Source organism: Hippoglossus stenolepis, chromosome 8 (genome assembly GCF_022539355.2).
Source record: "Hippoglossus stenolepis isolate QCI-W04-F060 chromosome 8, HSTE1.2, whole genome shotgun sequence".
Lineage (NCBI taxonomy): Eukaryota > Metazoa > Chordata > Actinopteri > Pleuronectiformes > Pleuronectidae > Hippoglossus > Hippoglossus stenolepis.
The window spans coordinates 14,591,895-14,608,570 of NC_061490.1; the positions used below are offsets into that span (position 1 = coordinate 14,591,895).

Here is a 16,676-nt window from a genome sequence, read left to right on the forward strand (position 1 = left end):
GGCAGAGAAAGGCACTGCAGGTAGTGGACAGGAGCTAGTGTACAGTACATCTTGTGTGGCCATCACACCTCACAACGTGGAAACCCTCCCCCATCACTGGTGTCTGCGTCTCTATGTCACTCACTGTACATTCAGCAGAGACACATCTGAGCATCATAAGAACAGCAGATTATTTTAATGCCAAAAGTTGTTTTTTTTTCTTTCAATTGTTCTTTTAAATTGTGTCACACTGTTTTTTTGGTCAACATGCTTTAGCTTTGTTCCTCTCTACCTCCTTCATCCTTTAAAGATGTGTTCTTGGTCATAGTCACGAGAAACTCCTTGATTCAGATGTGATTTATGCTTCATCTGTCATCTCTAAAGATGCTCCTTACCAGCAGAAAGACGGACATAATTACTTCCTTTTTCTCAGTTGCTGGAAAGAATTATGTAACAGACGTTTGCCGCTCATCTGTCTTTGGTTGTGGCGTCTACACCACAGTAAATCCAAGACAAATCGATAAATTAATTCCAAGCATTAAGGAATTGAAATAACTCTCATGAGTCACTTGTCTCAAAGTCGTTCGTATTACGGCAGAGATCTGTTGCAATAACAGGAAACCAGATCTGGACTGGCAGAGCAGTTCCTCTGCGTGAATCCATGAGGCCATGGCAGCAGAAATCATTCCTTGTTTTCTATGCAGTGGACAATAAAACATGAAGCTTTTAAATCTTTTTTATTTATTTAGAGGAGCAATAGTTTCACTGATTTCTGAACAGCACACTGAATAGATGAGACAAACAGAGAGATAGATCCCGCCCTGCCACTGTCAGCTTAATTCTTTGTGTGGTCTTGCAGCCCATCTACCTTCTACCACTGTCTCACTATCTTGTCCGTGTTTCTAACATTTAACTATTTCAATCTTTGGGGTTCCTGATCTGACTGTTACTCTCTTTTTTCTGTCTCACTTCCATCTTCAGTCTGACAGATACAAACGACTCTTCTCCATCTTACTCAGCTAGAAAGCCTTGCTGGGCTGAAAGGTAAGAGGTCAGGGGTCAAGAGGTCAGGGGACATGGTGTACATACGATGGTTCGGAGGTTTATAATTTACACACAGTGTATTGGGAAACTTTTCTTGGACAAAATGTGCACAATTTACTTTTTGATTAAACACAGCAAGGACAAGGCCCCAGAGAAAAGAGTTATGCACAGACACGGAGGAGCGATGCACCTGCAGAGTTTGATTGCATGAGTTTCTTCTCAGGAAAGTTGCTTAGACGCTTTGGGAGAAATGTGTTAGAGCGCTGTACTTTGATTCAACACAGTCATATCTCAGCGGAAACTGTCCAGCCACAGGACATTGGAATCACATCACAGATTCTTGAAGTGCTGTCGTTTCTGTCCTCGGTGGAAAAATATGTTAGGAGAGAACAAAGCATTCGTTTTTCTCTTCTTTTAACAGAATCAATGCCAATGGCACTCCGTACCCCGGCAGGCACCAGTCTCCCGCATCAGCCGCCCATCGCTTGTCCAGTTCAGCGGCCTCCGCACCAGACCCCAAAACCGACAGGTCAGCATCTCAACGTTGATTTAACTCAAATAATAAACACACAAACCAATCACTCAATTGTAATCATGTAATCACATGTTATTCTTTCTTTCTCTTTGGGGTGTGTAGACCCACTTTAGGGGGCTTGCTGACGTCGTCGTACCGACAGCATCAAGAATCGCTGGCTGCAGAGAGGGAACGGAGACGCCTGGAAAGAGAAGAGCGTCTGCAGAGAATCGAAAGAGAGGAGAGGAATCGCTTCAAGTCAGTCTCACCTTACGAGTCAAGACGAAACACTGCATGATCTTCATATGACAGAGGAGATATTTATATACTTGCAAATAGAGACATATTGGATTTTAGGGACGCAGCGACAGTTTTGACTCAGGAGGGATAATTACAAATCTCTGATGAGTTCTAAGAAACACTGGGCTGCCTTTTCTTTTGAGGATCATTCAATAGAATGACTCATGGCAGGAGGACTAGTATATATTGAATGTTGTCTAAGCATTTTATGATGCTCAGTTTGCTTTATTTGCTCTTACCGCTCTCAGTTAAGTAATCATCACACTTTAAAAGAAAGTCCTAATTTATGTCGGCTATGAATGCAGGTTCTCAATCGTCTCTTCTCTGGTTCTGTTCTCTTCTTTCTGTCTCAGTCGAAATTATGCAGACAAGCTGGAGGAAGTACGACAAGCCCGAGAAGAAAGGTGAGTTTATTGCATTTCATGGTTTTCAGATAGATTCACAATAGTGCGGCACTTGTGAAGGTAGATCAAAAACTCAGGTGGTTTTTAAATGCTTCTCTAAAATTGATAGCAGATGTAGAGTAAGTTGCACCCAAGCTCTGACTGAGTTATAGTCGTCCGGGCCCCTCTGGACCTTCTCACCATTAAGACGTCCAAATGTTAACTGGACAAGTGTGAAATTGTGTTTCACCATGGATGTGGTGTGGTTATCTCCCTCTGACCGTGTCTAAGTGTGTGTGTATGTGTGTGTGTATGTGCACAGTATTATTTTTAGCCCTTTCTTATGCCACACCTTTTTTTACCCTTGTGAACAGGAACAGGCATCTCATTCAATTTCATAGATTGAGAATTGAGATTTTGGCCACATTATCAGAAGAAGGACGTGATTTGTCTTCTTCGTTTGAGCTCTTTAGGAACGTATTTACAAATCAATCTTTCCAAAGTTACAAAGGAATAAGACAAAATGGCAAATGTAAAACCTGAATGAGTCTCTAAAATGTCATCTTTCAACTAGCCTGTGTTTTTTAAATGTATCAATGTCTTCGAGAGAAGAAAAAAAAGAATAATTCCAGTTTGCTTGTACTATTGTATGTTTCTACCTCATTATACCAGAGCCGTAAAATAGCTGAGCTGAGAATTAAACAGACATTAACATTTACTGAGATCAGCAAACATCTGAATCCTACGTGTTACTATTGCAGGTACAAGGCTGTGGAGAGGTTAGCTGCAGAGGAGTTTGAGCGGGAGCGACCTCGAGCGCCAACACGCGGACGGACCGAGATCACGTTGTGTTTGAGTTCCAATCCCGCCAGCCGCTCTGCGTCCCGCTGTGTCACGCCTTCGTCCATCATCTCACAGGAAGACGCCGTCACCACTGCACCGTCGGGTGAGCCGTGTTTGTCTGTCCGTCCCCCCAAAAAAAAAATACAGACAGGCAGACGGACGAAAAAAAATTTAAAAAATAAAATCCGTCCGTCTGTCCGTCCCAAAAAAAATAAAATAAATACGGACAGACAGACGGACGAAATCCGTCCGTCTGTCCGTCCCAAAAAAATAAAAAATAAGACGGACAGACAGACGGACGAAAAAATAAAATCCGGATAAAATTACGGATTTTATTTTATTTAATTTTTTTCGTCCGTTTGTCTGTCCGTATTTTTTTATATATTATTTTATCTTATATATTTTCATCTCATATTTTTATTCATTTATTTGTTGTGTATCTTTGCTTTTTACCTCGAACCACATTGAGACATACGAAATGTACTAAATGAATAAGGTTGACTTGACTTCTGTTATTCTCAATCATCCCTCATTGTAAGTACTCGATAAGTACACGACTCTAGAATCCGTATCAAAATATAAACATGAAACAATGATATTGTAGGAAAATAGTCAGATGTTTTGTGTACCTGAAGAGGGAAAGAAGAAATTTGAGTTGTGTAAACACAAATATCAAAATTTCCTACTTTTGAAAAAGCTTTATTGAGGTTCTGAATCCTTTTTAGGAGTTTTGTGCTTTGTGAATCACTTCTACAGTCTGAATATGTACATTGTGTTCAGACAATCTCTCAGTGCAATTAAGGACACGTCAGGAAGCAATTTAAAGCTGTTTTAACTCCAAACAAAAAATAATTCTGAAGAATATCACGCACACAACTGAAGTATTTAAAGTAACTTTTTTTTCCGCTCATTGTTTTCATTTCTCTTCCAGGAACAGACCACATCTCAGAGCCAAACCTTGACCCACAGACAAGGACCAAAAGTCCAGCGCCAGAATTAACAGTATCAGGAGCTCCCCCCACACCTCCCTCCTCCGAGCCAGAGAAGCAGCAGACTGAGACAGAGACGCCGGCAGAGACGAAGGATGTTGCTGAGTCTCACCAGAATGTAGTGGCAGAGCCGGCGTCAGATGAACAGTCCGGCATGGAGAGAGAGGAGAGACCGGAGCAAGAGAAGCCTGAGGAGCAGGAACAGTGCAGGGATGAGGCAGAGGTGCAAGAGCAGGTAGAAGAAGCGGAGGTAGAGGAAGCGGTGGTAGAAGAAGCGGAGGTAGAAGAAGCAGAGGTAGAGGAAGCGGAGGTAGAAGAAGCGGAGGTAGCAGACGTAGCAGAGGTGGGAGAGACAGATGTGGAGGTGGATGTGGAGTTAGGGGAGGAGTGTGAGAAGGAGCAGCCGATGGAAAGGGATGTAGAAGATAGAGTACTGCTGAGTGAGAAGGAGAGACAGAATGAGGAGGTGAATGAAAAAGACAACTGCTCTGCATCCAGCATCTCCTCAACGAGTAGCACTCTGGAGAGAGAGGAGCGGGAGGAGAAGCTCAGCAGTGATATCGACGCAGGTATGATTGGTGCTAATTTTATTCTCTTACCTTGTCAGCTATTTCTATTTCTCCTTCTATTAAAGTTGTATCAACATCAACAGGCCAATGGACTCAGTGCATTAAAGATGCAGATGTGAACGACCAGTGCAACAAAATTCTCAACAGCAAGCGCTTCATGCTGGACATGCTCTACGCTCAGACGACGGCCAACGTGGATGAGGAGAATGTTGGTGAGACAGAGAAAGAGAAATGTCAGTGCGAGAAGGAGACGGAGCTCAGTGACTCCGCGGTGACTAGTTTGGCCAGCAGGATCTCCACCCTGGAGGCTCACAGACAGGCCAGAGAGGAAAATGTGAAAAAGATGGAGGTGGGACATCTGGACAACCAGGGCAGTGTCCGAGCAGTGGCGGAGAAGTTTGGAGATTTGGTCAAAGGGTTGGCTTCTCCAGAGGTGGAGGCCTCAAAGGAGCAGCAGCAGCAGCAGACGGACAAATCCTCGTCGACCGCTGCCTCATCAGCTTTACCTCCAAAGAAAGAGTCGGATTATATCTGGGATCAGCTGATGGCGTCTCCCAGGGAGCTGCGGATCAAAGAAATTGACTTCACGGACCTGAGGGACGAGGACGACCTGGACATTTTAGATATGGACACTATTATGGGGTCAAGTGACCTGATACCACCGCCTCCCCCTCCTCTGTGCAACGCTGCCCTGCCACCACCCCCGCCGCTGTTTGGTTGCCCACCGCCTCCCCCCATGCTTGGCAAAATGATGCCGCCGCCCCCACCGTTCATGATCCCTATCCCTCCGCCCTCCCCTCAGCTCAGTCGAGGGGAGGTGCCTCTCTTCCAGAAGAAGAAGAAGACCATCCGTCTCTTCTGGAATGAGGTTCGTCCTGTGGACTGGCAGTGTAAGAGCCATAAATTCTGTAAGGAGTCCCTCTGGTCCAAACTGGAGCCAATTAAACTGGACACGTCCAAACTGGAGCAGCTGTTTGAGTCTAAATCCAAGGAGCTGCCTGTCACGAAGGTAACTAAGTACTGTCCTGCTCTCACAGTAGCATTAACATATGATTTTATAGAAAGCTGGTTCATTTTGCAGTCAGCTCAGGCCTTCCTGCAATCAGACATTTAACAGAATCATTCTGTGTCTCACATGAGTGAGGATGCACACGGTAAAGTAAAGATTTAAAGTAGATGAGCCCTTCTCTCTATTAGTGAGATGAATCAGGGCTGAAATTAGGGATTCTAAGCTCTTCACTAGTTCCTTTATTTTAATGACACCTCCTGCAGCACCAGCATCAGGGCAAATTATCCCCCCTGACACCCACACATACACACATACACACATACACACACACACACACACACACACACACATACACAAGCATCAAAGTCTCTACGGAAGCCGCCATGTTTTTTACAGTAGCCCAAACTGGGCAAACTTAACACCTTTTGAGTTTTTATGACAACTGAAGGCTACCACAGGTTATCTTTCATGTTTTGAAGGGGAGGCTGAGGTGAGGGGTTTTCAGCTGCAACATGAAACTTCACCACTAGATGTCACTAAATTCTACACACTGAACCTTTAAATCAAAAAAAGGCTTGTGGGTTAGCTTGTGCTGCACACCTTTTTTCTACACCATCACACATTTCCCATTTATACATCCAACCATTTTGTCTTCTGCTGTAATGAGAGGTACAGACGACACTGTTATAGCGAACGAAATCTCCATTTTGTGAACAATGGCCCAAAGGTCAGGTGTGTTTGTACTCATATTTGTTGTGTAGTGTGTTAAATTATTTAAACCATGAAGAACTGCATAAACTTTTCAAGACACATGATCTGATATATTTCTTTATTTTCTGGCGTTTTGTGTTTCTCATAGAAAGCAGCTGTTGATGGCAAACGACAAGAAATCATCGTCCTGGATTCGAAACGGAGCAACGCCATAAACATCGGCCTGACTGTCTTACCTCCTCCCCGCACCATCAAGACTGCCATCCTCAACTTCGATGAGTACGCACTAAACAAGGAGGGAATTGAGGTAAGCATTGATTGATTGATTGATTAATTGGATTGCTGTTTGTCTTTCTTTTAGCAGGATTACACAAGAACTACTGAACCAATTTTATCGTACCTTGGTGGAAGGTTGGCGTATGAACCAAGGAAGAACTTTTTAACTTTTGGAGCAGATTCAATTCATTTTTTTTACGTTCTCTAACATTGCAAGATAGAGTGTTACCCTTGCTGGAGCTATGCACTCTCTGAATGCCCTTTCAGTTTTATATGGGATTCTGTCTCTGGACACATACATTAAAATTTGGTCTGCATATTATAAGTACTGACTAGTGCAATCACATCACATTAAACCTATTCATGCTCATTGGGTCCAAAATAAACACAGTTTTCATGAATGATATTTAACCCAGCACACCAAAATACACTGGTGGATTCCCCTGAAGCAGAGAGTTAACACTGGATTGCCCACAACGTTGACATATCATGTGAGTTTCTGGCTGCAGGGCTGGATTTTCGCCTGATCTCATTAATCACAGGGATTTTCAGCTTGTTTTAAAAAACCATACAAACCTATGGGGGATTTCAGCAGGTAATGGTCTATGTTGTCATCACTTTGGTGTTATATAACCTGCAGGTGCCAGAGCTCCTGCTTGAATTCATTTTCAGCAGAGAGGAGGTTTCCTCTGCACCTCTTGTCTCTGAAGGGATATTCAGCCAGACAACAAACACGAGGTTGAAAGTTCAGATGTCACACAAGTTTGTGGGGAAGCTGGAAACATCGTAGATAAACAGAGTTAAACATGTCAGCATTGTTTTTTTTGCTCTCCATCTCTATGATTTACTACCTGACATATAATGTAAAAAGTTTTACACAGACACTGAAAAACAGGAATCTATAAGCCTGCTCCTTTCCTAACCCCTCCTCTCATTTCTCCCTTCTTTGGCCCAGAAAATCCTGACGATGATCCCCACAGAGGAGGAGAAGCAGAGGATCCAGGAGGCTCAGCTGGTCAACCCTGATATTCCCCTGGGCAGCGCTGAGCAGTTCCTCCTCACCCTCTCCTCCATCACAGAGCTGTCTGCTCGCCTGCAGCTGTGGGCATTCAAGATGGATTATGAGCTTATAGAGAAGGTCGGACTCATTCCTGCTCACTCTAATCACATGCAGATACATCACACTTTGGAGCGGCGTTAGAAATCATACGTTTTTTTTTTACTTTATAATACACATGCTGTTTTGATTTTTTGGGGCATAGTTGCCTTCATACCAGGAGTTACAGAGGAATGTTGATAACACTGTCAGGTCTGGAAGGTAAATATGAAACTCCGGAGCTGTCATATCGTCCATCTTTATATAAAGTTAAAGTATGGGACTATCTGTTGGCCTAGTGGAGTGGCTGTGACAGAGTAATGCTACATTAGCTGTTCCCCATGTTCCTGTTCTTTATAAGAAGCTAAGCTAACAGACTACAGACAGCTGACTGTAGCTTCATATTTCCCATACAGACATGACAGTGGCATTATCATCCAATTGTGCATCTTTATCAGGAGAGAACAAGAGCAGTATTAATTGGCAGAAACGTGAACAGGTAACATCCTTATTGACTGTGTTTTCATGCTGTTTTAGGAAGTGGCCGAGCCTCTACAGGACCTGAAGGAAGGGATGGACCAGTTAGAGAAAAACAAGACACTCCGCTACATCTTGACCACACTGCTGGCCATCGGCAATTTCCTCAACGGCACCAGTGTGAGTGATCCTCAAGACTTATATGGCTTTGACGTTCCTCTGTTCGCTCACTTCCTCCATTTCCTCCCACACTCCTCCTCCTCCTCCTCCTCCTTCTTCTCCTCCTCCCAAGCCAAAATATTTATTTGGCAAGTATAACAGTGGAGTCTGTGTGTAGAAGAATGTGCTGTCGGACTGTCTGCAGCAGGCGCTGTCCTTCTACAGTATAAAATGGATTCTCTGCCTGCCTCTTTCTGTCTGTGTTTGTCTGCCTGTCTGCCTGTCTGTCTCTGACTGTCTGTCTATCTGACTGTCTGTCTGCCTGACTGTCTCTCTGTCCGTCTGCCTGCCTGCCTGCCTGCCTGCCTGCCTGCCTATCTGTCTGTCTGCCTGCCTATCTGTCTGTCTGTCTGTCTGGCTGTCAGCGTGAGAGGGAAAAGGCGGAGGGAGTTGTGCAATTGTGTTTTTTCTGGAGTTGTTTGTCTGGCTGCTCGTGTGTGAACTTCCATCTGGGTCTCTTATTTTATTATTTTCTATTTTTTTGTGTGTCTCACTTTGTGACGGGCGTATCTGTGTTTACTGCAGCCCTGCGAGGGAACATCTGGGATATGAGAGCCAAACATGCAAAAGGGAAACATAAGTAATCAACATCAAAACAAGTAGTTCCTGTTCATAATGGCTGCATTTATATTTTGCAGTAAGCCATTTAAAACTGGCACGAGAACAAGGGAGATCCTGTTCAGATTATGATCCTTCGTGATACGTTCTGGCCTTTTTAATTTTTTTTATTTTAGCTCTGCTGTGCTTATCTGAGCAGTCGGTTAGGACTGAAGTAGATTGTGGTTGTGATAATCCCAGTTTAATGAATCTACATATCTACTGGGCACACGCCATTGAGCCCTTTTTTTCCCTTCGACTGCACCAAAAAGGAAATTCACTGCAATTTGGTCCTGGAGTAAAGGCCCTTGATTTTTTAATCTCAGACAGTTGTTTCTGTTTCACATTGTGAGCGTGTTGCTGTGTGTTCCTGCCCCTTTAGGCTAAAGGTTTTGAGCTGAGCTACTTGGAGAAAGTGCCAGAGGTGAAGGACACGGTTCACAAGCAGTCTCTGCTGCACCACGCCTGCGCCATCGTGGTGGAGAAGTTTCCCGACAGCACTGACCTCTACTCAGAGATAGGAGCCATCACCCGATTGACAAAGGTCAGCCTATTCAGAATCATATTAAAGAGAATGGGCTTGGATTTTTATGTAGAATATCAGTCGCAGTGATGTTAAACTAGACGGGCACATGGACAGGACTTACCTCCACCAAGGCTGATTGGCCACTTCATCAGCATATTGCATGTACATGGTAGAAATCAGATATATTTCGATTGAATGTCGAAAAATTTACCAAAATGTCCCAAAACACTATATCTTGCATTGCTAAAGTGAAAATAAAACCTGGATCCACCCCATAATCGAATCCACTGAATCCGATGTTGTTGTCAGGTGGACTCTGACCAACTCCAAGACAACCTAACCCAGATGGAGCGAAGGTGCAAAGCATCATGGGATCACCTCAAGGTCATTGCAAAACACGAGATGAAACCAGCGTTGAAACAAAAAATGTCAGACTTCGTCAAAGACTGCGCCGAGAGAATTATCATCCTGAAGATTGTACATCGGAGAATCATCAACAGGTATATTCAGCTGTAAATCAAATGACTCCATGTTGAATTGGATTAAAACTTTAATGCATTTTGCTAAATGTTAATCTACAGTGTATTATCACTTATTCTAGTTTCAGTGACATTTCAACTGTGACTTTCACTACATATTCTTTCAAGTTCAAACATTGTTTCCACCAGCGTGTCTCGTGATGACGTGATGTTTTTGCAGGTTTCATGCCTTCCTGCTGTTCCTGGGCCATCCAATATATGCGGTACGTGAGGTCAGCATTCATCGCTTCAGCAAAATCCTGAGCGAGTTTGCCCTGGAGTATCGCACAACAAGAGAACGTGTGCTGCAGCAGAAACAGAAGAGGGCCAACCACCGAGAGAGGAACAAGACCAGGGGGAAAATGATAACAGATGTAAGTGGTCTTCAATCACATGTGGACGTTCTCAATTTCCTGATCCTTGTCTCTGTTTAGTTTACATTTTCTCAATTCTACGAAACAATATGAACAATCCCTCAACACTGGTTATATTCTTAATCTGGTTAAAGCACCAAACGTGGCCGTTTGTGACATACACACGGCGTGCATTTGTCATGACATCAGCACGGTTTCTCGACGCTGACATGTCTAGGTTACTGTAACAACAATCAAGTGAATTGTTTTTGGTGTATCCCATTCTGTAGCTGCAGCAGGCTAAGAAAGGCCAGAGCAAATACCTCCCTGCATGATTAAAATCCCTTAAACCCAGAGGAGTCGGCTTCTCAGAGCGGACTCCGTGGCGAGAGCGTTGGCAGGGGCCCCATCGGTCTTCAAAGGGACTCTAATTCAATCACTGTGTGAAAATTCAAACCTTTGGATGTCCCTGAAGGAGAAATAACAAGACCCACACCTTAACCGCGCTCTTTCAGAGGCGTTTGGTCAAATGTGCGTCTTTGTTTCTTAGCTTGTGCATATCTGTTGTGTTTTCTATCTCAAAGCAGTTTTGTTTGAAATAGCTTGACATTTTGTGAATGACCCTGATTCTTATCCAGGGTTAGATGAGTAGATTGATACAACTCTGTTATGTTTTAAATTATACTGACAACAGTGGCTGCTCAGCTTAGCTTAACCAAACTAAAAGCAGATGATCACAGGAAGCATTGTTATATCCAAAAGTACAAAAATCCAACTTCCAACTAGAATGACACAGCCAAGGGCTCAAATTGCAGTGATAAACAAATGTCTGGTTCAGATCTGCACCAAAATCTATTACTGTAGTGCAGCTGAATTTTTTTCTTCTTTTTTTTAAATCTTTTAAATTCTTTCTTGGCCCATGTCCCTTCCTTCCATTAGGTTTCATAGAAATGTTCTGTAGTTTTTGCATCATCCTGCTGAAAATCGGAGAGCACGTACCTCCACCAAGGCCCAACAGCCCCTTAATGAAATCACACTTCATTTCACTAGATCCCAATTTTCATTAATTACACACACTTATAAATATCAGTCCCTTAAATGTGCCTCTTTTATTACATCAAGATCAATTACTTATTCTCTGAGAAATATATGAAAATGTGAAAGTGAGAAAGTGACATCCTTCCACCAAATTTCGTGGCGAAAGTAGTTTTTGTGTAAGCAAACAAACAAACAGATGGGAACATAACCTCCTTGGTGAAGGAAATAAACACATGTTTTTAAATATTGATTAATCTGCTTTAGAGGTGGTGCTAAGCTAACTTCATTTTCATCATCAGGTTGGTATCAGTCTCCTTATCGCAGCATAAAAACAAAATGTCAAACTATTCCTCTAAATTTAGAACCAGACCATGAGCTTCTTTATGATTTGAAAAAAAAAACGCTGCGTCATCATGGAAGTGTCGTCTGATTACACGTCTGAAAAACCTCAGACTGCTTCCTGGAAGATTTTCACTTGACACCAGCACTGAACAGTTCTTTATTCACAACACACCTCACTGCATATTTTTGTCTATCTCCTTCATCTCTGTAGAGTGAGGATGACGATGATAGTGAGGTAGGGTGGACGGGGGTGGGGGATTGTGTGTGCAGACAAGTGCATGCTAACTTTGTGTGCTGATTAACGTTCACCCAGACCGAAACGTTGAACAATAACTGGTGGATTGCTGAGGAATAACAAAGGATGAGTCACTAGTGAGATTGACATGTGTATGTATGCACATGTGTGTGTGTGTCTGTGACCGCTCATGAATGAGGAAGCTCGATGGTGTTGACAGGGTGAGAAGAGGCGGCTGCATGATATCAGATGAAGTGAGTCTCAGTAGGAGGAGCCTGGTGGAAAATAATGGCGCCCAGGAGGACACAGAGCTGAACTATTCAACCTGGCATGTTCGCAATGTTGCAAGAGACAGTCATGAAGCAATTCTGTGGCTCTTTGAAATGACTAACTGTGTTGGAAATTTGCTGTTTCACTTGTTGACCCGTACAACAAGTTTGATATTTAAACCCTTAAGTCAAATAACTAAATGTTGCAGAGCATGGAGCGGAGATTTACTGTCTTTTATCACATATTGTAATCCCCATCTTTCCTCTCCACCCCGTGCAGAGTGGTAAATTTGGCAGCTCCCCGTCAGATGCACAGGAGAGCCAGCCTCAGGGTATCCAGTGTGCTGAAGACGCAGCTGAACATGAGAACATGAAGGCCGTGCTGAAGAGCAGCCTGTCGGAAGGAGGGAGCGGGACGTCCACGGTGCCGGGCCTCCGCACACGCACCAGAGCAGCCACCGTCAGAGGTCAGTCTCATAAACAACTGTTACAACCCCCCACACAGTTTCTATAGTCATTTCATCTTCCTTCCAAAGAATTGAGACTCACTTTGTGGTTATAAACGCTCCGGGAGCATCTTCATTCTCCTGGTCTAATTCTACCTATAGCTTTCAAGCTAATCTTTCACTAGCACTAGTTTTCTTCATAATAGCTGCATGATATCACCATGAAGATGTCAGACTGTCCACCACTTTGGTCCAGACTAAATTATACCAACAATCATGTTGGGTTGCCCTGAAATACTGAGATTCATGATCCCCAGAGGACGACTCTTAAAAACTTTGGTAATGACCTAAAGCAGCAGCGGCTCTATCGTTTTTTGAGTGAAGAGTCTTTGGTGACGTGAGTTAAAATTCATGACACACATTCATGTCAGTCATTGATTATTTGGTGATCCTGAAACTTGTCATCTGGTCGAATTTTTGTCTCCACCAAGGCGGTAATGTTTTCATCAGCGTTTGTTTGTTAGTGAACAGGATAACGTAAAAACTACCAAATAGATTTCCATGAAAGATTCGGGGACGAGTGGGGCTGGCAAGATTAGTTAAGTATACGCGCTCTCAAAGTGCCCTTCTAGTTAGTTACTGGCTACACGCCGTACTATATAAAACACCTCAGCTGTATAACATTGCACCTGCTTAGTATTGTCATGTCACTGTGCTCTTATTGTGTAGGGCGTGTTGCACCATGGTGCTCTGCCACTGACGACCCAGTCAACTGCACAGACGACACGGCTGATGAGATCATGGAGAGGATTGTCAGGTCGGCCACTCAGGGGCCCAGCCAGCGGACGCAACCTCGAGAGAGGAGACGATCTCGCGTCAACCGAAAATCACGTGAGTCACGTCAGCTACACTATAACACACCATAAACACAAAAAGCTCATATTTCTTAACGTTTCCTCTGTGCGTACACTTATTCTTCCTGACGACACAGTGAGACGGACACTGAAGAACGGTTTGACGACGGAGGAGGCCAGCGCTCTGGGCTTGTCCAGTGGTTCGGAGATGCAGGTATGAGATGGGCCTGGATCCCATTGGACATTAAGATGCCTGGAATCCCTTTTACTGCCCCCTCCAATGCCCACCACCAACCTGCCAACCCTCTGCTCCCTGACTTGGCACTTATTCCCCGTAGCTTTGATGAGTTGATCTCATTTTTTTTTTTGCCTTTGGTTTACATAGGCTTGACGCAAGTGCTTCCTGAGGAGAGTGGACAGAAGGCTGAACCAAGATTTTATTCACGAGCCTGCAGGGCGGAGGGAGCAAAAACAGAGCGCCGCATTCAAACCACCGAGCTTTGCTGTTGCTGGATAAACATCGTCGATCTGCACTCACAAGGCGTAATCACCATCATCCTTCGAACGTGACATCGCTCACAAACACCCGCGCTTAAAGTGTATTTTTTAAGGACAAGGTCATGAAAAAAGTTGGCAGGGCGTGAGCTTCTATCTCCGTGGCCTTGACTGAATCAGGAGGGCTGAGAGTGTGGTGCAGACTCTTCACTGACTCGGGTTTAGTGTCGGCCCCGCAGCTTTAGCATCAAAATGAATCGAAAGACGCTTTCATCTATCGAATAGATGGATTTGTGCAGAGCTATTCTGTTAGATACTACTGTGGTAGTTTTGTGTTTCTGTTCCGTGTTGCTCAAGAAGGTGCTCAAATAAGAAACAAATTGCACTGGATGGGAAAGTATCAATGGAATGTGAAATCCTTTGACACTGATGAACCACTCTGACATCTGAATCTGAAAATACACTCAACTATTTTACCAGCAATCTAACAGTAGCACAGTTTTTAAATCATATGAATCAAAGTCGACAGGTTCAAGGCAGAAGTGTGTTAGTTCACCGGCTGAGAAGGAATTTACCAGAGAAACGATGCAAGTACTCTTTGAGGAGAAAGAGACGGTTGCTGTGGTGTAACGGCTCATCTCAAGACTAATGCTTGTCTCAAACATTTTTAGTTAGAAGTTACATCACGTGACCTTCTCTCACTGACGGTTGGGGACAGGTTGAGTTTGGGGCACAATGTTACAGGTGAGCAACCTTCATAAGTTATGTTGTTTTATTTTCTTAGAAACTATGAGCTGCACATTTCAGAGTGCCTTTAAAAGACCGTTATTTATTAAGATGTTTTCAGGGAAATAAAAAAAAATAAAAAAAATCAAGGAGATGTTACTACAAATGTGCAGTCTGTGAGGGGTGAGACCATCATGTTGCAATCATCCATGAGCTGTGATTTATTTTTAAACCAGTGTTTTTAAAACTTGTCCTGACAAGAATTTCTGTTTTTCTTTTTCTTTTCACGTTATCTCTTGGATCAAATAGTTGTGTTATGAAGATAGCTTTAACGTATTTATGACAACTTAGGGTTGGTTATGCACATGTAGCTGTATCCTGTGGCCTTACTGTAGAATATTGGCGTGTGTTGTTCCACTCTAGTCGAGCTCTAGGTACAAATGTTACAGTAAAAATGTTACAGTAAAAAAAAAAAATAGATCAGGCCAAATTAACGTGTAGTTCACTGGAGATCTCAGTTTGTCATGTAGAGTATTCTTTCATTATTTAACTATGAATGTGAACATCAGGGGTTACATGATAATCAGTAATATGGGCGCACAGTAAAATCTAATTTATCTACGTTCAAACGTGTTTAGAAGTGAATAAGGAGCCTGCAGTTCAAACTTTTCATTGTGTGTTTGAACTAGCGATGTGCTTTTAATTTGGAATGGCCTTGGTTACACTATAACACGCTTCCTTAAGCTCAATATTATGGCTTGTAATTTGCAAAGTTAACTCATCCACTCGCAAATTTTTGTGATGGAAACATAGCCATTAAGAGGAAACTAGCGCAACACCATGCTAAAGCTACAAGAAAGAAAACACACACCAGCAGTACGTTGTTTTTGTTTCATTTAGATTTTACTGAAAACTATTCAGCACCTTAGACTCAATGTGTAGCATGCAACGTAGACCTGAAGTTACGAGGGAGGGGCTCATTGTGTTTTCCCAGATTGTACTGACGTTTGTCAAAAACGAGACACAGTAGATGTGTAAAGTAATAAAGGGCAATGCTGTAAAATGATGTACATGTCATGGCGATGTCTTTATGTTCTTGTTTGTTTGTTTTTTGCTCCATGTGTAGAATAGTGTATTATAGACTAAAAGCAGTATTATTCTAAATATAATTTAAGGTGGTTTAAAAAGGTGTCACTTCTGCTTGATACAAAGGGAGGTTCACTGTGGTCGTCGGAGCTGTAGGGTTTGTGTGCGTGTTGATGAAAACTTTGTACTTCACAGACTGATTTTAAATTTACCAGCTACTCCTGTGGAATCCCTTGGAAGCCTTTTGATTACGTTGCACCCATCGTTTTTTTCTTTTCATTTAATGTTCGCTAACCACACACACACACACACACAAACAAACACACACACGTCGCTGCCTGTGCCATAACATCACTGTGGAACTTGGGACACGAGCACTACACAAACAAGGCTTCCGTTGCATCTTTGTGCCCACAGCAAAAACTATGTAACAACTACAATAAAAAGGCTCATTAAAACGTAGTTTGACTGTTTCTTTTAATTGTCTTTCATTATGTTTTCACTGCTTTGTTCTTTGTTCGTAAGCAAGATTACACAAAAACAACTGAAAGGATTTCCACGAAACTTAGTGGAAGGATGTGGTGTGGGTTAGGGTAGAACCCATTCAATTTTGGTGTGGATCATGATCAGGGGGTAGATCTAGGATTTTTTTAAATCTCACTTAAAGCCCTCCTCATGTCCTTATAGCCATCAATAAATCAAACTGAACTTAGTTAAATGATGAACTGGCATACCTGCCTGTCAATGCTCTGGCTGGCGTACACCACTGAAGCATAGACGAT

The 16,676-nt window shown here is 43.0% G+C and overlaps 1 protein-coding gene across 6 annotated transcripts in view; it reads left to right on the forward strand.

Moving 5' to 3' along the window:
• fhod3b (formin homology 2 domain containing 3b) overlaps positions 1-16,356 on the forward strand; it is an 88,652-nt gene extending 72,296 nt beyond the window's left edge. For 2 of the 6 annotated variants that reach the window (XM_035164508.2, XM_035164509.2), the window contains 17 exons: positions 961-1,023; positions 1,445-1,552; positions 1,661-1,795; positions 2,191-2,241; positions 2,982-3,166; positions 3,995-4,621; positions 4,705-5,630; positions 6,490-6,648; positions 7,573-7,755; positions 8,251-8,370; positions 9,389-9,550; positions 9,842-10,032; positions 10,232-10,424; positions 11,995-12,018; positions 12,568-12,754; positions 13,463-13,624; positions 13,725-16,356. In XM_035164508.2, coding sequence (XP_035020399.2) covers positions 961-1,023; positions 1,445-1,552; positions 1,661-1,795; positions 2,191-2,241; positions 2,982-3,166; positions 3,995-4,621; positions 4,705-5,630; positions 6,490-6,648; positions 7,573-7,755; positions 8,251-8,370; positions 9,389-9,550; positions 9,842-10,032; positions 10,232-10,424; positions 11,995-12,018; positions 12,568-12,754; positions 13,463-13,624; positions 13,725-13,807 — 3,559 coding nt within the window. In that variant the 3' untranslated portion in view covers positions 13,808-16,356. The remainder of the gene's footprint in view (positions 1-960; positions 1,024-1,444; positions 1,553-1,660; positions 1,796-2,190; positions 2,242-2,981; positions 3,167-3,994; positions 4,622-4,704; positions 5,631-6,489; positions 6,649-7,572; positions 7,756-8,250; positions 8,371-9,388; positions 9,551-9,841; positions 10,033-10,231; positions 10,425-11,994; positions 12,019-12,567; positions 12,755-13,462; positions 13,625-13,724) is intronic. The other 4 variants (XM_035164507.2, XM_035164511.2, XM_035164505.2 and 1 more) reach the window with 3 other exon arrangements.
• Positions 16,357-16,676: the final 320 nt, after the last annotated feature.